Genomic DNA, 24,317 nt, shown 5'->3' with positions numbered 1-24,317 from the left:
ACCTAGTCCCAGCGATCCTCGCGCTGTCCCTGCCGTCCCACGGGCTTCCGCGCTGCAGCTTCCTCCTCTCTTCAGCGGTCACGTGGGACCGCTCATTAGAGATATGAATAAGCGGCTCCACCTCCCATAGGGGCGGAGCCGCGTATTCATTTCTCTGTCAGCGGTGCCGGTGACCGCTGACAGAGAAAGAAGCTGCAGCGCGGAAGACAGGAGGGGACAGCGCGAGGATCGCCAGGACTAGGTGAGTATGTTATATTCACCTGTCCTCGTTCCAGCCGCCGATCCATCTTCCCGGCGTCTATCTGCGCTCTGACTGTTCAGGTCAGAGGGCGCGATGACGCACTAGTGTGCGCGGCGCCCTCTGCCTGATCAGTCAGTGCAGACAGACGCCGGGACCAGACGCTGGGAGCTGCAAGTAGCGAGGTGAGTATGGCTTTTTTTTTTTTTTATTGCAGCAGCAGCGGCCATCGCACAGATTAATGTGGAGCATCTATGGGCCACTATGAACACTGCAGAGCACTGTATTGGGGCATCTATGGGGCCACTATGAACACTGCAGAGCACTGTATTGGGGCATCTATGGGGCCACTATGAACACTGCAGAGCACTGTATTGGGGCATCTATGGGGCCACTATGAACACTGCAGAGCACTGTATTGGGGCATCTATGGGGCCACTATGAACACTGCAGAGCACTGTATTGGGGCATCTATGGGGCCACTATGAACACTGCAGAGCACTGTATTGGGGCATCTATGGGGCCACTATGAACACTGCAGAGCACTGTATTGGGGCATCTATGGGGCCACTATGAACACTGCAGAGCACTGTATTGGGGCATCTATGGGGCCACTATGAACACTGCAGAGCACTGTATTGGGGCATCTATGGGGCCACTATGAACACTGCAGAGCACTGTATTGGGGCATCTATGGGGTCACTATGAACACTGCAGAGCACTGTATTGGGGCATCTATGGGGCCAATATAAACACTGCAGAGCACTGTATTGGGGCATCTATGGGGCCAGTATAAACACTGCAGAGCACTGTATTGGGGCATCTATGGGGCCAATATAAACAGTGCAGAGCACTGTATTGGGGCATCTATGGGGCCAATATAAACAGTGCAGAGCACTGTATTGGGGCATCTATGGGGCCACTATAAACACTGCAGAGCACTGTATTGGGGCATCTATGGGGCCAGTATAAACACTGCAGAGCACTGTATTGGGGCATCTATGGGGCCAGTATAAACACTGCAGAGCACTGTATTGGGGCATCTATGGGGCCAGTATAAACACTGCATTTCCACCCTAGGCTTATACTCGAGTCAATAAGTTTTCCCAGTTTTTTGTGGCAAAATTAGGGGGGTCGGCTTATACTCGGGTCGGCTTATACTCGAGTATATACGGTATATACAGGTGCTTCTCACAAAATTAGAATATCATCAAAAAGTTCATTTATTTTACTTCTTCAATACAAAAAGTAAAACTCGTATATTATAAAGAATCATTACAAACAGAGTGATCTATTTCAAGTGTTTATTTATGTTAATGTTAGTGATTATGGCTTACAGCCAATGAAAACCCAAAAGTCATTATCTCAGTAAATTAGAATACTTTATAACACCAGCTTGAAAATTTATTTTAAAATCCGAAATGTTGTCCTACTGAAATGTATGTTCAGTAAATGCACTCAATACTTGGTCTTTTTGCATCAATTACTTCATCAGCACAGTGTGGCATGGAGGCGATCAGACTTCATCAGCACAGTGTGGCATGGAGGCGATCAGCCTGTGGCACTGCTGAGGTGTTATGGAAGTCCAGGCTGCTTTGATAGCAGCCTTCAGCTCATCCACATTGTTGTGTCTGGTGTCTCTCATCTTCCTCTTGACAATACCCCATAGATTCTCTATGGGGTTAAGGTCAGGCAAATTTGCTGACCAATCAAGCACAGTGATACTGTTGTTTTTAAACCAGGTATTGGTACTTTTGGCAGTGTGGACAGGTGCCAAGTCCTGCTGGAGAATTAAATTTCCATCTCCAAAAAGCTTTTCAGCAGAGGGAAGCATGAAGTGCTCTAAAATTTCCTGGCAGACAGCTGCGCTAAGCTTGGTCTTAATAAAACACAGTGGACCAACACCAGCAGATGACATGGCTCCCCAAACCATCATTGATTGTGGAAACTTCACACTAGACATCAAGCAGCTTCTGGGACCTTGAATTCCAAATGAAATGCAAAATTTACTTTCATCTGAAAACAACACCTTGGACCACTGAGCAACAGTCCACTTCTTTTTCTCCTTGGCCCAGGTAAGACACTTTTGGCTTTGTCTTTTGGTCATGAGTGGCTTGACACAAGGAATGCAACACTTGCAGCCCATGTCCTGGATACCTCTGTGCGTGGTGGCTCTTGAAGCAATGACTCCAGCAGCATTCCACTCCTTGTGAATCTCTCCCAAATTTTTGAATGGCCCTATCTTAACAATCCTTTCAAGGCTGTGGTTATCCCTGTTCCTTGTGCACCTTTTTCCACCACACTTTTTCCTTCCACTCAACTTTCCATTAATATGCTTGGATACAGCACTCTGTGAACAGCCATCTTCATTAGCAATGACCTTTTGTGGCTCACCCTACTTGTGGAGTGTGTCAATGACTGCGTTCTGGACATCTGTCAAGTCAGCAGTCTTCCTCATGATTGTGAAGCCTACTGAAACAGACTAAGAGACCTTTTTAAATGCTTAGGAAGCCTTTGCAGGTGTTTTTTGTTCATTATTTTAATTTATTGAGATAATGACTTTTGGGTTTTCATTGGTTGTAAGCCATAATCATCAACATTAACATAAATAAACGTTTAAAATAGATCACTTTGTTTGAAATAAATATTCTAAATAACATATGAGTTTCACTTTTTGTATTGAAGGACTGAAATAAATTAACTTTTTGATGATATTCTAATTTTGTGAGAAGCACCTGTATTTCTCAAAAGTGTATTCAATTTACCACTGTTCATAGATCATTAGATGAAATGCACAAATCACCTATGTAGAATATAAAATTATATAGCAAAATTCCTGTTATGCTGGGTCCATTTATAATTGAACACAAAGATATTAGACTATAAGCACTGGACATTATGTACTAAATGTTATAAAGCATTCATTTTAATTTGGAGTAAATCATTCATTTTATAGTCAGCAGTTATTAGTTTATCATTGTACAATTGTTATTGGAGGATTGAAAAGATATTAAAAAGTGTCTTTCATTTTTTGACAACATTTTAATCATTTGTTTTGCTTTTTTTGCAGGAAATATCGTTTTATAAAGTCATTGATTATATATTGCATGGAAAGGAGGAAATTAAAGTTATTCCGTAAGTGTTAGCAGCATGAGAATAGCATCAGTTAATTTAATAATGACTAAAATGTTTTATAGTCCAGCATGAGTGGGAAATCTCATGACCTTTAATCTGGCCCCCACACAGATTCCCGGGGACCTCAGTGCAGCTGTGTTTTGATGGCCGCCAGCCCTTTAGTTTTTTATTGTTCTATGAGCACACTACTGAACGCTGAGGCATGTGCAAAGAAAGGTTACATCCTGACACCAGATACACCATCAGGATGTACTTTATGGGCAGAGGTAGCACATAATTCATATGCCCCGCCCTCCCCCGAAGGGGGTCATTAATATCCAAATGTCCAAAAAAAGATTCCCAACTTCTGTTTTAATTTTATCCAACATGCTTAAGAAGTAATTATTCAATACTTAATGAATGTCATTGCCTATAGATATGCCAAGTGAAAAATATTGATACACTGCAGGGGTAGGGAACCTTTTTTCTGACAAGAGCCATTTGGATTTTTATGCCATCCTTTGGGGGCAGTACAAAATTATCAACTTAAAAATTACCCTGTTATATTTGGTCAAACATTTAATTAACTCACCCCTAATGTGATGGCAAGAACTGCTTCTCTTTGTTGAGGTTGTGATGATAAGGCATTATGTGTAAGAAGTCGTGGCTGAGATTCTGTTCCCACTTGCTTTGGCATCCTACACACAATTGTGCATCCTGGCTTGGTGTTAATGTTGTGAGGGCCTTGTGCCCGTGCAGGCTGCAGGCCTGTGTAGCCGATGATGTTGGTTGGGCAGGACCATGAGCTCCACAGATTAGCAAAGGAGACTTCTGTTCAAACATAAGAACTTTACTGAACTTGATGAGGGTTATATACAAGGGATAGCGAGTATACAGTCTTAAGCACTTTTCATTCACAGCAAGAAGACTTTTCACTGACATCGTCCTCCCACTGTATAGGGCCGGTATAGTACACTGTTTCGCCCTACTTCATCACAGCCTAGCCTGTCACCACAGTACAGTTCAGTGAGTTCCTCTATACCCACTCGCTATGGACGCTCTGGATCTACCACTCGGGACCCTCACTAGCCCCACAGTCTCAGTCCTATTTAGATCTGTACCTTTGGCGTTTCTCAAGCTCAGTGTTTCTCTTGACACGTCGTCCTATCCAAGGACCCCATTAAAGTAAAAGGCCACTCTGCCTCTTCTGTCAGTTTGTAGTCATGCTCCCTCATTTTCCCATCGTCTCCTTTGCAGTAGTTCACCCAACAGCAGCTCTGCACACTTGTCACTTTAGACTAACTCTACTCTGACTAACTTCAGGAAGCAGGTCCCTAGTCCTAGCACTAAACCCTCCTCCGTGTCTGTTGCTGGGGAAACCCCTTCTCCTACATTCTATTCAAACAATTCCTTATGCCCTAAGTCCTAACCTATGTCTTTCATGCATCACTACTATGCATTATAATCCTTTACATTAGCACATTACATAGGAAAACATCTTACACTTCACATGACATAGAATGTACACAAGACACAGGACATTATTCAGATTGCACATCACGTTATATACAGCGGTGATGTCTTCAAGGGGAAGCAGAGCAATATGTCCATCTCCTTTCATATGGATGATGTTGCTACTCTTAACTGCGTTTCCAGATTTGCGTCTAACTCTGCGATAATAGATTTTGTAAAGAACTTTCAGTGAGTCGTACCGAACACAGGTGTACATTACACTGCAGGTCTCCTCAGAGGAGGAAAGTCATCACTGCTCATGTTACATTTATAGATATCAAGCAGTGGGAGATCTGCAGTATACATAACATAGGAGACACTGAGACTGCTGTATACAAATCACAAAGGAGACACCGAGACTGGTGTATACACATCACATATGGGATACAGGGAGAGCTGTATACATCATGTAAGGAGACAGCAGGCACATAGGGTGCAGTAACGGAACGTAGTCAGAACGAAAGTTAACAGGGGATTTAATTCTACAGTGGATACTCCATGCAGGGACAAGTAGAGGGTAATTTTCTGAATACAAATGACTGTAACTTGGAACACGGTAGTAAAACAAGTAACTGAGACAATACGTTCAGAGGAAATAGACTTATCAATCCAACGGAGTCCTCAGTGTATTCCCTGGGTGCAAACGCTGGTGCCAAGGCAATGGCACAGTGGAAATTCGACGTTATCATGGAGAGGATGGTATCCTGGGTCCTGGAAAAGATGGCATCTTGGGTCCTGTCGTGGGCGATGTTTCCTTGTGGTCCTGATGCCGGCTTTGTGTCTGGAAGAAGAAGGCATACACAAGACAATTTATCAGTCCTGCACAGCGGTTTCCCCTATGTGGGGTCTGTTTAGAAGCTTAACAGGATAAAGTTCACAATGGGTGGTACAACTCTCCGGTCTGCGTGGGCATGAGGCTATGTCTCATACTCGGGTCCTTTGTCTTACAGTCAGTGGTGTCAGTGGTGTCAGCGATATCGGTACAAGGCTCTGATGACAGGCTCCATTTATCGCCCTCTGGCCTTCAAGTCTTAGGCCTGCTCTCTCACGATACTCCGTGTTATGAGCACTTACACTGACCTCTTGCATGCTGCACGTACCCGCCGTAACTGTCAGATTACTCACACGCTGCAGTTCCCTCAGCTTAGCCATGCCCCTTTTTCTCATCTACCAGGAACGGTTCGGGGCCTTAAGCTTTCCCCCCTGCAACATAGGTGAAAGCCCCAACGGTTCCGGACCCGTCACAGAGGAAGCATGCCTAGCTGGGTTCTTCTCCTTACATTCACATAAGAGAATCTGAGACTACTGTATACTCATCACCATATACAGTGGGGCAAAAAAGTATTTAGTCAGTCAGCAATAGTGCAAGTTCCACCACTTAAAAAGATGAGAGGCGTCTGTAATTTACATCATAGGTAGACCTCAACTATGGGAGACAAACTGAGAAAAAAAAATCCAGAAAATCACATTGTCTGTTTTTTTAACATTTTATTTGCATATTATGGTGGAAAATAAGTATTTGGTCAGAAACAAAATTTAATCTCAATACTTTGTAATATATCCTTTGTTGGCAATGACAGAGGTCAAACGTTTTCTGTAAGTCTTCACAAGGTTGCCACACACTGTTGTTGGTATGTTGGCCCATTCCTCCATGCAGATCTCCTCTAGAGCAGTGATGTTTTTGGCTTTTCGCTTGGCAACACGGACTTTCAACTCCCTCCAAAGGTTTTCTATAGGGTTGAGATCTGGAGACTGGCTAGGCCACTCCAGGACCTTGAAATGCTTCTTACGAAGCCACTCCTTCGTTGCCCTGGCGGTGTGCTTTGGATCATTGTCATGTTGAAAGACCCAGCCACGTTTCATCTTCAATGCCCTTGCTGATGGAAGGAGGTTTGCACTCAAAATCTCATGATACATGGCCCCATTCATTCTTTCATGTACCCGGATCAGTCGTCCTGGCCCCTTTGCAGAGAAACAGCCCCAAAGTATGACGTTTCCACCACCATGCTTTACAGTAGGTATGGTGTTTGATGGATGCAACTCAGTATTCTTTTTCCTCCAAACACGACAAGTTGTGTTTCTACCAAACAGTTCCAGTTTGGTTTCATCAGACCATAGGACATTCTCCCAAAACTCCTCTGGATCATCCAAATGCTCTCTAGCAAACTTCAGACGGGCCCGGACATGTACTGGCTTAAGCAGTGGGACACGTCTGGCACTGCAGGATCTGAGTCCATGGTGGCGTAGTGTGTTACTTATGGTAGGCCTTGTTACATTGGTCCCAGCTCTCTGCAGTTCATTCACTAGGTCCCCCCGCATGGTTCTGGGATTTTTGCTCACCGTTCTTGTGATCATTCTGACCCCACGGGGTGGGATTTTGCGTGGAGCCCCAGATCGAGGGAGATTATCAGTGGTCTTGTATGTCTTCCATTTTCTAATTATTGCTCCCACTGTTGATTTCTTCACTCCAAGCTGGTTGGCTATTGCAGATTCAGTCTTCCCAGCCTGGTGCAGGGCTACAATTTTGTTTCTGGTGTCCTTTGACAGCTCTTTGGTCTTCACCATAGTGGAGTTTGGAGTCAGACTGTTTGAGGGTGTGCACAGGTGTCTTTTTATACTGATAACAAGTTTAAACAGGTGCCATTACTACAGGTAATGAGTGGAGGAAAGAGGAGACTCTTAAAGAAGAAGTTACAGGTCTGTGAGAGCCAGAAATCTTGATTGTTTGTTTCTGACCAAATACTTATTTTCCACCATAATATGCAAATAAAATGTTAAAAAAACAGACAATGTGATTTTCTGGATTTTTTTTTCTCAGTTTGTCTCCCATAGTTGAGGTCACCACTCTGCTTTCCGGCCGCTGTGTTCACAGTCAGTGCAGGAAAGCACAGCGCCGGAGGACAGACAGCCGAAGGTAAGTATGAAGCGTTTGTTTTTTTTACTTTTAGGATGGTAACCAGGGTAAACATCGGGTTACTAAGCGCGGCCCTGCGCTTAGTAACCCTATGTTTACCCTGGTTACCAGCGAAGACATCGCTGAATCGGTGTCACACACGCCGATTCAGCGATGTCAGCGGGAGAGCCAGCGACCAAATAAAGTTCTGGCCTTCTAGCCCCGACCAACGACATCACAGCAGGATTCTGATCGCTGCTGTGTGTCAAACTGAACGATATCGCTAGCCAGGACGCTGCAACGTCACGGATCGCTAGCGATATCGTTTAGTGTGAAGGTACCTTGAGTCTTGATGCTGGCACTGGCCAGTTTGACAAAGTAATCTTTCATTACACGCGCCCCATCATTCAGTAATGAATGTAGCATGTCTGTGCTCGCAGAGAAAGAAAAAAATTAAAGGGCTGTCAGCCATCAAAACACAGTTGCCTGCCTGAGCCCTGCGATCCCTGGAAATCTGCCTGGGGACAGCAGGTTCTCAACCCCTGATTTAGCCTACAGTGGGGAAAATAAGTATTTGATACACTGCCAATTTTGCATTTCCCACCTATAAAGAATGGAGTGGTCCATAATTTTTACCATAGGTACACCTCAACTGTGAGAGACAGAATCTTAAAAAAAATCCAGAAACTCACATTGTATTTCTTTTACATAACACATTTTCATTTTTTTGCATGAAATATGTTTTTGATACAATAAAAAACAGAACTTAATATTTGGTACAGAAATCTGTGTTTGCAATTAGAGAGGTCAGACGTTTTCTGTAGTTCTTGACCAAGAGTGCACACACTGCAGCAGGGGTTTTAGCACACTCCTCCATACAGATCCTCTCCAGATCTTTCAAGTTTTGGGGCTTTTGCTGGACAACATTGAGTTTCCACTCCCTGCAAAGATTTTTTATCTGGTTCAAGTCTGGTGACTGGATAGGCCACTCTAGGACCTGGATATGCTTCTTTTGGAGCCATGCTTTTGTTGCCCTGGCTGTGTGTTTCAGGTCATTGTCATACTGGAAGACCCAGCCACGACCCATCTTCAGTGCTCTTACTGAGGGAAGGAGGTTGCTGGCAAAAATCTTGCAATACATGACCTCATCCATCCTCAATTCAACTGGACAGGACATTGCAGTCGTCCTGTCCCCTTTGCAGAAAAGCACCATGAAAGTATGATGTTTCCAGCACCACACTTCACTGTTGGGACAGTGTTCTTGGTGTTGTACTTCACCTTCTTCTTCCTCCAAACACTGTGAGTGGAGTTGATACCAAAGTTCTGTTTTGGTCTCATCTGACCACAAGACCTTTTCCCATGCCTCCTCTAGACCATCCAGATGGTCATTGGTGAACTTAGACATGTCCTGGCGTGAAAAGGGGGAACTAGCGTGCCCTGGAGGATTTTAATCCATGACGGCGTAGTGTGTTACTAATGATAATGAGACTGTGGTCCCAGCTCTCTTCAGGTAATTGACCAGGTCCTTCTGTGTAGTTCTGGGCTGATTCCTGACCTTTCTCACAATCCTTCTTACCCCACGAGGCGAGATCTTGCTTGGAGTCCCAGTCTGAAAAAGATTGACAGTCATCTCGTGTCTCTTCCATTTTCTAATAATTGCGCCAACAGTTGTCTTCTCACCAAGCTGCTTGCCTATTGTCCTGTAGCTCATCGCAGCCTTGTGCAGGTCTACAATTTAGACCCTTGTGCCCTTAGACAGCTCTTTGGTCTTGGCCGTGGTGGAGAGGTTAGAGTGTGATTGAGTGTGTGAACAGGTGTCATTTATACAGGTAACGAGTTCAAACAGGTGCAATTAATACAGGCAATAAGTGCAGAGTAGGAGGGTTTCTTACAGAAAAACCAACAGGTCTTTGAGAGACAGATTTCTTGCTAGTTGGTAGGTGATCAAATACTTACAGTATTTCATGCAAAAAATGCAATTTAATTATTGAAAACTCATACAATGTGAATTTTTGGGTTTTATTTTTAGATTGTCTCTCACAGTTGAAGTGTTCCAAAGATGAAAATTACATACCTCCTCCATTTTTCATAGGTGGCAAAACTTACAAAATTTGCAGTGTATTAAATACTTATTTTCCCCACTGTAGTAATGAATTCTGAGTTATTGTGGAGAGGGGCTACAAAGAGCATTTATTGCTTTGTAGGATATGCCCTGTCCTGCATTACACGTGCAACTTATTGATTTGAATGAGGATTGTATAATGCTTCCTTTCCTCTGGGATGGCGCTGTAGGAAAATCAAACAATTTTCAGGTTTCCTCAAAGAATATTGCTTAGGGTTCCAAAAGGGTAGGTCACTTTGTGATCAGCTTATATCCAAGGGACCCTTCTAACAAGGAAAGATTGTCCAAAGCAGTGAACCCTAATAGTTTCCCACTTAATCAGAGAAAATGTGTTCACTATAGTTTACATAGAGGAAATCTATTGCTACCTGGCTTTAGAAAAATGGTTTCAAGTTATCAGAATGTAATCTTGAGTGTAAGAATCTTCATCTCATGAAGGGCTAGTTCACTCACTGTCATGAAATTAAGAAGAACCTGAAGGCTTGGCAATTCCAAACCCCACTCTCCAGATTATTAATATAGTTTCCAGAAGGGCCATTCACCTGTGTTCATATTAATATATAAATTATATAAAATCAAATTAGAAATTAAACTATTTCATTACAGTTTTACTACAGTATTTGCAATTAGAGGGACACACCACAAAAGCACTACAGCTTAACATTATGTTTTAACAGGAACCCACCTGCAGATCATTGGGCTTTGGCAAGTAAACTTCCCTCCTACGTTGCAGAAAATGGTCTTGTAAGTATAATGTACATTACACAGATATATTTAATAAATCTACTAACAGAGCAGACTAGAAATAAAATAAAGTGAGTAATTAATAAAGATCTAAAAGAGTGACACCGTAAAAAAAAGGTTGCCAATAGGGGCTAAATTGTTTCTTTGGGCTTTACACATAAATTAACAGAAAGGATCATATATGTGTGAGGTTACAAATGTATTGTAGTTTACAGTGCAACCAGCATGTCCATATTATTAACATAGGATTCACTTGAATTTCAAAACTTGTTCCATCATATGATTAAAGTGAACCTGTCAACTCAAAAATGCTATTTACCTGTAAAGTGGTAATTTGCAGGCAAATAACATTTAAATCATATCTGGCAGGTTTACAGGAACAGCGGCTACAGGGAGAAAATTAAATGATGTTCTCTCTGCAGCTGTTCACTTCCATCATTAGGGCAGAGTAAGGAGCTGTAACATTCAATGCTTACTACACAATGAGAGCACTGTCACCACTCACTCCTCCTGCATTTTGATTGATTTGTCAAGCACTATGCAGGGAAATGATGAAGGCACGCACAGTATAGTGAGCGGTGACTGTACCTGCTCTCTGCACCACCCTGATGACTGGAAGTTACTGACTTCAAAGAGAAGACTATTTAATTTTTTTTCCCTGTAGTTAGTGTTCCAATAAACCAACCAGACATGATTAAAAGAGGGCTTGCTAAAAAAAATTAGTTAAATAGCTTGGAAAAATCTGTGAGCTCCCTTGATGCTGCCGTTATTTTTGCGCTGCATAACTCAATTGTAGAAGGTGTTCACATTTGTTTTGGAGCGCAGTAGGTGAAATCTCTGCTTGTAGTTCAACTCGATGTTTCTTCAGAGCTTTATCTGTGGTCATGCGCCTTTTCCCTTCATTCCCAGACTCTGACAATCACAACTCGACAGCTGATCTAGTGGTCTGGCAGCCTCAGAGTCTTCTTTGGGGATGTGAGCTATAACCACTACCTCACAGCTCAGCAATGTTTGAAATCGATAAATCAGCTGCTAAGCTCTGATTGGCAGCACATGGGAAGGAAGATTTCAAAGCACACGGTTGTCAGTTGCAAGGAGAGAGCAGAAGCTGCTGGGCCCTAACAGATACTGATCTGCTTTGCTGTGAATACAGGAGGTTGAATTTGCCCTGTAACTGGGAATAATATACTGGCCCCAGTTACGGGAGAATTGAATATTAAAAAATAATTAAATAAAACAGTTTTATGCTATATAAATATAATTGATATAAAAACAACATCATTTCAAATTTATTTTAGTGGTCCTAAGAAAAATTGTAAAATAAACGTGAAAAACAGACACCTATTTCCTTTGTTTTATTTATATTTGCTTTGATATTAGCAAAAAAAAAAAGAATTTAAAAATTACATGAAAATTACAATCCAAGTATCATCAAAAAAAGGAAAAATTATTTCAATATCCAAACAAGAAAAAATGTAAAGCTCTTACAATGGCGTGTATGGAAAAATCAAAACAGTTTTTGGCACTGAAGATGAGGAAAATGGCATTGTCTGGAACTGGTTAACTTTTTCTTTTAGCTGTTAACCTATTCATTGTAATCACGTTTGTTTATTACTGTTTCCAAAATGTGTTTCCAAATTATGAATTTGCATCTTTTAGATTTGCAACATTATGAACACGGCTGCTGATGAATACTTTGAGTTTCAGGTAAGGACTTGAGAGACAGGAGAGCGAGACATGACTTCAGAATTTGTGACTATAGGCCCTTATGACAATTCAAGAACCTAATCCCTTTTGAATCCCCTTATCTGATGAATAAAAACACACCACACTGTGTGACATTGGATATAAAGGCCACAGCAGCCTCGTTTATTCAACAAACAACAACTTAAACAATAGCAAAATATCCAGAAAAAAGGAGGCGGGGGAGTGGAGGTTCAACCCCATTTCAAGGAAATACAACAAACAGCTACTCCACACGAACCCCAGCCGCACCGCACAGGCTCGAGGGCACCCATCTGCATGTAGCCCATAACAAGTTGTCCCGATGAGACCTAGCCCAATAGCCGACCCACTTACTATTTTCTAAGAACCTTGAAAACATGTAGGGAGTCACCCATCCCTGTACTGGACACCCCCCGTCCTTCAGTGCAACAAACCACCTTCAAAACCCCCCTCCTTTTACGCCAACCACTGTAATAGCTTTAAAACACATTAATCTACTATATAATTGTCTAATGGTCACTTCCATCTTTCTGTCTGTCTGTCTGTCCTTCTTTCTGTCACGGTTATTCATTTGCTGATTGGCCTCGGCAGCTGCCTGTCATAGCTGCCGCGACCAATCAGCGATGGCCACAGTCCGGAAGAAAATGGCCGCTTCTTCCTCCCCGCAGTCAGTGCCCGGCCTCCGCATACTCCCCTCCGGTCAGCGCTCACACAGGGTTAATGGCAGCGTTCACCGCAGTGTAACGCACTCGGTTAACGCTGCTATTAACCCTGTGTGACCACCTTTTTACTATTCATGCTGCCTATGCAGCATGAATAGTAAAAATATCTAATGTTAAAAATAATTTTAAAAATAAAAAATAGCTACATACTCACCCTCCGGTGAACTTCGCCCCACCCCCCACCTCCCCGGATCAGGAACCACCCTTTCCCGCTCCGCGCGATGCCGCGGTGACCACTGCATGCATTGCGGTCTCGCGAGATGATGACGTACGGTCTCGCAAGACCGCTACATCATCATCTCGCGAGACCGCAATGCAATCTTCAGACCGGAGCGCGCGACAAGCATCGGAAACCGGCCGCTTCGATCCGGAGGCTCCAGGAGGTGAGTATGTAACTATTTTTTATTTTAATTCTTTTTTTTAACAGGGATATGATGCATACTACATGACTGGCCAATATACTACGTGACTGCGCTGTATACTACGTGACTGGGCAGTATACTACGTGGCTCTGTCCTGTATACTACGTGGCTCTGTGCTGTATACTACGTGACTGGGCAGTATACTACGTGGCTCTGTGCTGTATACTACGTGGCTCTGTGCTGTGTACTACGTGACTCTGCTGTATACTACGTGGCTCTGTGCTGTATACTATGTGGCTCTGTGCTGTATACTATGTGGCTCTGCGCTGTATACTACGTGGCTCTGTGCTATATACTACGTGGCTCTGTGCTGTATACTACGTGGCTCTGTGCTGTATACTACCTGGCTCTGTGCTGTATACTATGTAGCTCTGTGCTGTATACTACTTGGCTCTGCGCTGTATACTATGTGGCTCTGTGCTGTATACTACGTGGCTCTGTGCTGTATACTACGTGGCTCTGTGCTGTATACTACGTCGCTCTGTGCTGGATACTATGTGGCTCTGTGCAATATACTATGTGACTGGGCAAGCTGGGCAATATACTACGTGGCTGGGCAATATACTATGTGACTGGGCAATATACTATGTGGCTGGGCAATATACTACGTGACTGGGCAATATACTACGTGGCTGGGCAATATACTACGTGGCTGGGCAAAAAACTACGTGGCTGGGCAATATACTACGTGGCTGGGCAATATACTACGTGGCTGGGCAATATACTACGTGGCTGGGCAATATACTACATGGCTGGGCAATATACTACGTGGCTGGGCAATATACTACGTGGACATACATATTCTAGAATACCCGATGCGTTAGAATCGGGCCACCATCTAGTTATATAATAAAAGATAAAATAATAAAACTAATAGGGTGAGCGAGACGTTCTGGATACCAGGTCACCAGAAAAATGGACATCCCACAAGAGCACCTCCTCTCTATGCAATCCATATAGGAGCCTCCCATCAGCCTTTTAGATAAACCCTTCAGACCTAACTGCTCCTATAGCCCTCCCCTAAAACTCCCTCTCAAATTCCCACTCCTGTACATTAACCCCTAACTATCCATTCTTCAGGCCTAGCAGCCATCCTGAGTAATTTGGCCCTCCCATGAACCCCCTTATTAAGGGGATGCAATCTGGGCCATACTTTTGAATATTTATTTTAAAATTATCTTCACATGTTTCTCATGCACTTTTGTATTTATTATAAAGAAGAAAACTTCCATATTGATTTTCTCTAGCTCCAATGAGCTGTTACAATGTAACAATGAGTCTATTGGTGAAACAACCTTGTGTAATGTTATACCCTTGTGTTTTGTGGTTCTTACTGCACATAGTAAACATTTTATTATTCTTATCAACCATAGAAAGGTCCAGTTGATGAATCTGGATGGATGATTAAAAATGTCCTTTCATTGCCAATCGTCAACAAAAAGGAAGAAATTGTTGGGGTTGCCACATTTTACAACAGAAAGGATGGAAAACCATTTGATGAAATGGATGAAGTTTTGACTGAAGTGAGTACACAATATATATATATATATATACAGTGGGGCAAAAAAGTATTTAGTCAGTCAGCAATAGTGCAAGTTCCACCACTTAAAAAGATTAGAGGCGTCTGTAATTTACATCATAGGTAGACCTCAACTATGGGAGACAAACTGAGAAAAAAAAATCCAGAAAATCACATTGTCTGTTTTTTTAACAATTTATTTGCATATTATGGTGGAAAATAAGTATTTGGTCAGAAACAAACAATCAAGATTTCTGGCTCTCACAGACCTGTAACTTCTTCTTTAAGAGTCTCCTCTTTCCTCCACTCATTACCTGTAGTAATGGCACCTGTTTAAACTTGTTATCAGTATAAAAAGACACCTGTGCACACCCTCAAACAGTCTGACTCCAAACTCCACTATGGTGAAGACCAAAGAGCTGTCAAAGGACACCAGAAACAAAATTGTAGCCCTGCACCAGGCTGGGAAGACTGAATCTGCAATAGCCAACCAGCTTGGAGTGAAGAAATCAACAGTGGGAGCAATAATTAGAAAATGGAAGACATACAAGACCACTGATAATCTCCCTCGATCTGGGGCTCCACGCAAAATCCCACCCCGTGGGGTCAGAATGATCACAAGAACAGTGAGCAAAAATCCCAGAACCACGTGGGGGGACCTAGTGAATGAACTGCAGAGAGCTGAGACCAATGTAACAAGGCCTACCATAAGTAACACACTACGCCACCATGGCCTCAGATCCTGCAGTGCCAGATGTGTCCCACTGCTTAAGCCAGTACATGTCCGGGCCCGTCTGAAGTTTGCTAGAGAGCATTTGGATGATCCAGAGGAGTTTTGGGAGAATGTCCTATGGTCTGATGAAACCAAACTGGAACTGTTTGGTAGAAACACAACTTGTCGTGTTTGGAGGAAAAAGAATACTGAGTTGCATCCATCAAACACCATACCTACTGTAATGCATGGTGGTGGAAACATCATGCTTTGGGGCTGTTTCTCTGCAAAGGGGCCAGGACGACTGATCCGGGTACATGAAAGAATGAATGGGGCCATGTATCGTGAGATTTTGAGTGCAAACCTTCTTCCATCAGCAAGGGCATTGAAGATGAAACGTGGCTGGGTCTTTCAACATGACAATGATCCAAAGCACACCACCAGGGCAACGAAGGAGTGGCTTCGTAAGAAGCATTTCAAGGTCCTGGAGTGGCCTAGCCAGTCTCCAGATCTCAACCCTATAGAAAACCTTTGGAGGGAGTTGAAAGTCCGTGTTGCCAAGCAAAAAGCCAAAAACATCACTGCTCTAGAGGAGATCTGCATGGAGGAATGGGCCAACATACCAACAACAGTGTGTGGCAACCTTGTGAAGACTTACTGAAAACGTTTGACCTCTGTCATTGCCAACAAAGGATATATTACAAAGTATTGAGATGAAGTTTTGTTTCTGACCAAATACTTATTTTCCACCATAATATGCAAATAAATTGTTAAAAAAACAGACAATGTGATTTTCTGGATTTTTTTTTCTCAGTTTGTCTCCCATAGTTGAGGTCTACCTATGATGTAAATTACAGACGCATCTCATCTTTTTAAGTGGTGGAACTTGCACTATTGCTGACTGACTAAATACTTTTTTGCCCCACTGTATATATATATCATAAAAATCTTATTAAGGGAGTTTTCTCAATTTGCCTCTTTAGCAGCTCAGATTTGTGCAGTTTCCTTACTTTCTGATTTCTGGCAGAGCTCCTCCTTAAGTGACAGTTCTGGTGATAGTATTATAACAGCAGCTTGTCAGGAGCTGGGAAGGAATGAGAGATAGGTAAGCAGCTAATTGCTATATGGAAATCAATGGGCTGGAGAGAGGTGGCTGGTATGTTATGAGTTAACCTCTCTCCTGAATTATAACTACTGTGCGTTCTTGGCCAGGCACATGAGCTTCATGTAAACCAGCAGTACAATATAAAAGATAAAAGGTGTCATTGCCTGAGAATAACAGCAGATAGAAAACAAAAGTCAACTACAAACTTATTTTAAATTTTCATCCAGTCTAATTAACTAAAGCAAATTAATAACTTGACAATACCAATTTAAAAGCAAAAATTACAAGACTTAGGGGAATATTATCTATATTTGTAATGAGATTACTACTGTACAATATGCATTATGTTGGCATTCTATATATTATGAATCTTGACATAATACAAGATATTTAATTCTCACATGTCACGGATACACAGCCAGGAGGGGTCACACTGAACCCACCACTGTTATTACTTTGTCACAGATGACACCAGAAAGATCACACAGTGATGGACGAGACAGCAGCTACTTCCACTACTAGGCTGGTTATTAGGTAACGAACAGTGATCTTATGGCATAAACACCTCCGATTCCATCTCATGGAATATATTTATATACCCGGTACAGTCATTGCCATCTCTTCAACAACAAAAAGAACCACTAGCTGCCACCACCAATCGTTTATAGAGGCCAATTGGAGACTTTGTTACAGGTAGCATATGGCTCAAGGGGTGCGGTTTACAGAACAAGAGGAACAGAACTAATAAATTATTTATTAAATCAAGAAAGATAGGCAGTGTTTTTAAAAATATACAAGATGATACACAATGGGAACAAAACAGTACGATATATAAAATTACATAAAATAAAAAGGGATACCGCAAGAAACTTACTAAACCTGGTCACAGAAATGGGAGGGTTTTTTTTGTTTCGATGTTAACATATTTCTTCAGTACAAAAAAACATATTTGTTAGTTTGTCATATCTGGTTTGAGGACACGTGGACCCACAACAGCTGGAATTATATGCTTTAAAATTATTATGTGATCACAACTTAACAGGTTAGCATAACCTTTACCTTCTTAATCAATTTTAACCGGATAAGATCCTATTGCGCTTCTTTCTCCTGCCTTCTAGCCCCATATACTGTGTAATGGCTGTGTTGGACCGTGCAGGAATATGGTCTGAACATTCCACAGCAATTGTCCAGGAAGGAAGAATAAGTAATCATACAGACAACATAGCAGTGGCTTGCAGTTGCTGCGTTTTGTGAGGTAAAACAATACTCTGCCTTTTTATCATATAAGTCACTGTTTCTGCTGCTGCTCCAATCCCCTTAACTCTTCATAATTTAAGCTAGTAAAGTAGTAGCTATGGTAGAAACACTCCCTCATGTGATAAAACAGACAGGGAAATGTTTTACCTCACAGAAGGCAGCAGATATACTGTAATCCAATCATGTCCTGTCTGTATACTCTCATTTGCTTTCTCCTCTACCCAGGAGATGTGGTACATTCATGCCATGTTCCTGCACAGAGACAGCCATTACACAGTACATAGCAGAAGAAAATTCATAACACCTAAGATATATTGATTAAAATGTACTTTGTGCATTGGAAAGCCCGTTTAATGACTACAAAAGTATCAATGCTTCATTTTATAACAAAAGCTGCAACATTATCTACTAAATCAATCGAGTGAATACTTACAGAAACTTGTGGTTACTATTAAATTATAATAATCAAGAAGATCCTGTGTTGGAAATTAAAATGGAGGCTTCAATGCCAGCAGAGTGTAACAGCAGAACCATAATCTTGTGTACTCTGAGAGTATTATTTATTTTTATAGCATATTTAAATTATTTATTTGGGATGAGAAAACATTTTCCGATGTCATATTAAAAGGGTTTTCCCCACGAACAAAGTTAATTACAACCAACATTTTAATCAATAGATTTTTGATTAATAATAATTTCCACAATATGGATGTGTTAAAAAAATGTTCCTCTGCTGAGATAATCTTATATATCTCCCCTACCCAGGAGATGTGTTTTGATCCGACCATGTTCCAGCACAGTGGACACGGCAATTACACAGTACACAGCAGGGGCACATTTATAAGATTATCTCAGCACAGGAACATTTTTTTAAAACACATCCAATTGTGGAAATTCTTTTTATTCCAAGACCTATTAAGTAAAATGCACTTTGTTCACCATTTAAACCATTTAAGTACTGGGTAAACCTGATAATGAAAAAGACTTGGCAATACTTATGGACAGTTAATGTTTTCAAAGCAACTAGTACCAGACTGCCACTGCCAAGGAAGATGATATCAAGAAATGCATCAAAAGCACTATTCCTCAGACTCTACTGCTACTTGTTCTTCACATAGCAATGCCTCTGCTAATTACTGCTCCCTTATTCTATTATATTAATATTCTGCTTAAAACATCCTTCTTGCAGTCTTTGACACAGTTCCTTGGTTGGTCTGTTCTGAATACTGACACTTATGACAAGATGAACAAGCTTGAGAATAGAAAAGATATCTATCAAGACATGGTTAATTATCATGTGAAATGCTCCAATGATGAATTGCAGATACTGTTGGTAAGAAAGCATTACATGATGTGCATGTAATATCTATTTATGTGCTTCATTCATTTAAAGGGTTAGACTCAACATGCATCTCCAGGACCACACTACTGCTTAGCTTCTGAATCGCCCCCAGACACAGGGCCACAAGTCACTCGGTACCGGTCCTTTCTGCTCAGTTATGCGGTTGTCACGGTGGCTGGACCCGGTTGTGACCCTGCTAAGGGGCGTCCAATAAAGGTGATAGTACAGTCTGTCAGCGGTGGTCTTGAAGTCGCCATCTTTGTCCCCTTCTCCAGATCTTCTTCCCGAGCTCTCTTTCGGGGGTGGCTCCGTCCCCATTGTCCCCACCCTCCATAGAAGATGAGAAGGCGGACCTCAGCGGCTGACGGGCCCGCCCTCAGGATACAGCAATGCTTAGACTGGGCGGCCATTACCGTTCGCGCTCTTCGGTTCTTCTACACCCACTTCCACGCCTTTCTTCTCCTCTGGCGCTCCTCGTGGCGCGGCAATGGCGGCAGTTTTGATGGGAATCTTGCGTCAATAGCAATGCACAGTCCTTGCAATAAATCACAATTCCAACACGTCTCAATCACAGTTCTAAGGCACACATGACCCAATTCTTCAGGCTTAAGTACGATTCTGTTTGTGACGCCAAGTTGAATCGCCCCCAGACACAGGGCCACAAGTCACTCGGTACCGGTCCTTTCTGCTCAGTTATGCGGTTGTCACGGTGGCTGGACCCGGTCGTGACCCTGCTAAGGGGCGTCCAATAAAGGTGATAGTACAGTCTGTCAGGGGTTCGTGACGCCACCTATGGTGTTTGGTCAGGGCGACCGACGCCGCTGTGGGGTCCGCTGGGGTGATGGAATGGCAGCTGGATGGTATACCTTCCCACAGGTGAAGTATGTCCCCAGGGCTTCCCAGTAAGGTAGATGGTGATGGTGTGAGGTGCAGGCAATAACGAGGACACAAGGTTGCAGTCTCTTTACCTCTTTACTGAAGGCTTCAATATCCTCAGTCCAGAGCACGTTCAACCGGGCTATCAGAGACCGGCCGGTCCGATGGGCACATCCAGAGTTTCCCTCGCAGATGGAAATCGTTGCCTACCAATAGCGCTTGTGTGTTGTAGTCCTACCCTGCCGAGCATTCGGAAAAGTCCTCACAACTGCTGCTCTCGTTCGTTCGTTCTCTACAGCTTTCTTTCTCTCTCTTGTTCTTTGGTTCCAGATGTTACTTGTTTCTAACGTCCCCCAGATATGTTATGGCTAGGACGCCACCCGTTTGACGGGAAGGCTTGGAGGTCTTCCGGGACCCTAGAGACGCCCCTCTCCCAATGTTGCCCCCTATGTCTTCGTAGGTGTAGAAGGTAGATAGCCAACCTATGATTAACTGTCCAGCGGAATTTGAAGTAAGGCCTGAAGTCAGTTATTCCTACGGTGATCCGGCCACCGACTACGCGCCTCAGTAAGATGTTGCCTTTCTCTCTCGGCACGACTCTTACTGGCTCTCCTTTGTGCTGATCTCGTTTACACTGTTCCACAATATCCTTCCCTTCGTGTCTCTCTCCTGGATACCGACGCAGGGTGTGCAGGCGCGGTTCCGTTACGTTCTGTTCTGTTTGCTAGGCACCTGCCAGGTTCCCACGCCTGACAGGGACCCCCCTGTGCCTTCTCCCTGCAACACCCCCTGCCACGGGATGTTGCCTGGTTCCAACCCAGTCAGCTTCTGACTAACTTCCTCCCCAGCCCCTAGTTTTACCAGTGTGAGGAGTGGCCCAGTAAATGAAGCCTTTTTCTCCCCCTAGTGGCCGGAGTGTGAAGTGTAATGTGTTCTGGTGATACCTGGTCAGGAGAACTCCTTAGTGCCATCAGACGTACCGCTGCTCCCCTTAGCGGCAGAGCGCCATACTGCAACGACCAGGTCTCTGGGGCGCTGCACTTCCACTTTCCATTTTGCGAGGAAGAGGGTGCTCCTCTTTGAGTGACAATTCCGGATTAGTAGCATTGTCCTGTTGCCGAACTGAATGTGCTACTGTGAGTTGCTCTAAGGCAGTGCTTCCCAACCTCAGAGCTTAAGAACCACTGACAGATCATATTTCTAAAGATTTCCTTAGTATTGCACAGGTGATAATTGCATCACCTGCACAGGTAATAATTCTATTACCAGTGCAATACTATGGAAATCCAAGAAAATGTGATCTGTAGTGGCTTTTGTGAACTTAAGTTGGTGAATATTGCTCTAAGGGTACCGTCACACACTGCCATTTCGATCGCTACGACAGTACGATTTGTGACGTTCCAGCGATATCGTTACGATATCGCTGTGTCTGACACGCAGCAGCGATCAGGGATCCTGCTGAGAATCGTACGTCGTAGCAGATCGTTTAGAACTTTCTTTCGTCGCTGGATCTCCCGCTGGCATCGCTAGATCGGTGTGTGTGACACCGATCTAGCGATCTAGCGATGCGATCTAGCGATGCGTTTGCTTGTAACCAGGGTAAACATCGGGTTACTAAGCGCAGGGCCGCGCTTAGTAACCCGATGTTTACCCTGGTTACAAGCGTAAAACTAAAAAAAAACAAACAGCACATACTTACATTCTGGTGTCCGTCAGGTCCCTTGCCGTCTGCTTCTCGCACTCAGTGACTGCCGGCCGTAAAGTGAAAGCAGAACACAGCGGTTTCACTTTCACTTTACGGCCGGCAGTCACTGAGTGCGGGAAGCAGACGGCAAGGGACCTGACGGACACCGGAATGTAAGTATGTGCTGTTTGTTTTTTTTTACGCTGGTAACCAGGGTAAACATCGGGTTACTAAGCGCGGTCCTGCGCTTAGTAACCCGATGTTTACCCTGGTTACCCGGGTACCTCGGCATCATTGGTCGCTGGAGAGCTGTCTGTGTGACAGCTCCCCAGCGACCACACTACGATTTACCTACGATCACGGCCACGTCATATCGCTGGTCGTGATCGTAGGTAAATCGTATAGTGTGACGGTACCCTAAGGTCTACACTGTGATTTGGATATTTACATATACAGATAACAGTCCATTGAAGAAGTGTATGGTTCTGAAACTTATTGGGGAAATGAGCAGTTAACTGCTCAAGCAGCCGATGAGTGGGAACTTGTGATTTTGCAGGACTGATGTCAGCAGCTCAGAGTCAGGAGCTAAAATTAGGGGATGGTGAGCAGCACTGTCAATTTCCTTTATAGAAATTGATGAGCTTGAAAGAGGAGGTGTCATGATCCACAAGGGTTGGTCCAGCGGACAGCACAACAAACACCAACAACTGGGATGGAAAAAGGGAGAGGAAGGCCACAACAATAGGGAACGAGGGATGGGGCACCTCTTGACCCAGCCTGTGCCTATCCCTAAGATCCCCTAACACCCTATGCGGGTCCTTTCCCCTGCTGCCGTCACGTGCCTAGTCCCTAGCTATTACCTCACTATACCCTGGCTAGTGCACGGGCCGGCAAGGATGCTAGCCTCACCACTGCAGATGCTGTAAACACAGGGGGTAGTGACAAGCTCGAGACAAAGACAGGGAACAAGAAAACTTAGCTTTCAAGCTTCTGCTGCAAGCTCCACACAGCAGAGGATGCGGAACCAGGACCTCAAGCAGCTGATATATGCTGGCACCAGAGAGCTCCCAACACCTCGGCTGGTCTCCTGAGAAAAACTCTATTACCAACAGTCAACTGATGCATCAGGTGACTATTTAAAGGATGGTGGGATTGGTCACCACCCACATGCCAGCAAGAAAACTGACATTAACCCTAGCTGGCCCAAAAGGAAAAAATACCTTAAATTAAAGAATTAAAGCATAACCAGAGCTGTCACAACTTCCACAAAATGAGTTATAACAGTCGGATAACATCTCACAAGTTAGCTATTAGATCCCAGCCTTGACTATAGGTGCTGCATATGTTTTGCTATTCTCTGTGGTTGGTCCCCTTAGCAACCAGCTCAAAACTATATAAGACAAAAGCTCTCATAGCAGGAAAATTACAATATATAGAAAAGCAAGTCAGGTGCAAATATTATTATTTTCATGCTGTGTAACTATCTAAATAAATAACAAGAAAACATCCCTTTAACTTGCACTTATTATTTGAGGAGCTTTCAAGTTATCTATTTAGGATAATTTAAAACTAGATCTTGAAATATCGGCTTGGTCGCATCTATACTTTATTAATCAATGCTATATATTTATCAATGCTATATATTTTTGTAAAAATATTAACAAGATGCTTGTCCAGCATTAAAAAGCATAACTACTTCCTTACAAACATTACACCATATCCAGTTCCCATGTTATGCCTGGCAGGTAAACCATCTATTTCATGGGCACTTAGCTTTCTTACATAGGTAATCTTTGGATAGGTATTGCATTGTTTTTTTTTTAAAGAAAACAGCTATGCTTTTCTCATCCCTTCCTAATTAGTATTACCAAATCATAGATGCATATGAAATATATATGCTGTAAAGAAGGCTACATACAAACAAAGATGTCTAGCTGTCCTTGTGTCCGCAGAACTGATATGGAAGAGGCAGATGGTGTGAAACATTCCATTACTAAAAAAACAATTTTTCATTAGTCTCATGGAATCATTACTTTGTTATTCAGTACTTAAAGAGGTTGTTCAGTTTAGAAATTTCATTTTCATATTAACAAGTTTTCATATAACTTGTTGGTGGACCTTAAAGGGAGTCTTAAACCAATGATACAATCAGATATTGGACTTAAATCCTATAAAAATTCTACCATTAGGGTAGATCTCACCACTTTACTTTGACATAAAAACATTTTATTGTATCTGCTAATTAGGGGTCTTCAGTGCATCCATGGCGTGGTCAGGGGCTCAGTGTATCGTCCCACCCTTCAATTATTATCCTCCACACTTTCCCTTAC

The 24,317-nt window shown here is 43.0% G+C and overlaps 1 protein-coding gene across 3 annotated transcripts in view; it reads left to right on the top strand.

Annotated features, from left to right (window-relative positions):
• Positions 1-24,317, top strand: part of PDE6A (phosphodiesterase 6A) — a 155,777-nt gene that overhangs the window by 81,476 nt on the left and 49,984 nt on the right. For all 3 annotated transcript variants that reach the window (XM_069764158.1, XM_069764160.1, XM_069764161.1), the window contains exons 6-10: positions 3,309-3,373; positions 10,557-10,623; positions 12,283-12,330; positions 14,866-15,015; positions 19,275-19,418. In XM_069764158.1, the coding sequence (XP_069620259.1) occupies positions 3,309-3,373; positions 10,557-10,623; positions 12,283-12,330; positions 14,866-15,015; positions 19,275-19,418 (474 nt within the window). The remainder of the gene's footprint in view (positions 1-3,308; positions 3,374-10,556; positions 10,624-12,282; positions 12,331-14,865; positions 15,016-19,274; positions 19,419-24,317) is intronic.

The sequence above is a fragment of the Ranitomeya imitator genome, chromosome 4 (assembly GCF_032444005.1).
Source record: "Ranitomeya imitator isolate aRanImi1 chromosome 4, aRanImi1.pri, whole genome shotgun sequence".
NCBI lineage: Eukaryota > Metazoa > Chordata > Amphibia > Anura > Dendrobatidae > Ranitomeya > Ranitomeya imitator.
Note: the sequence above shows the minus strand (reverse complement) of the source record. Positions and strands in the feature narration are given on the sequence as shown.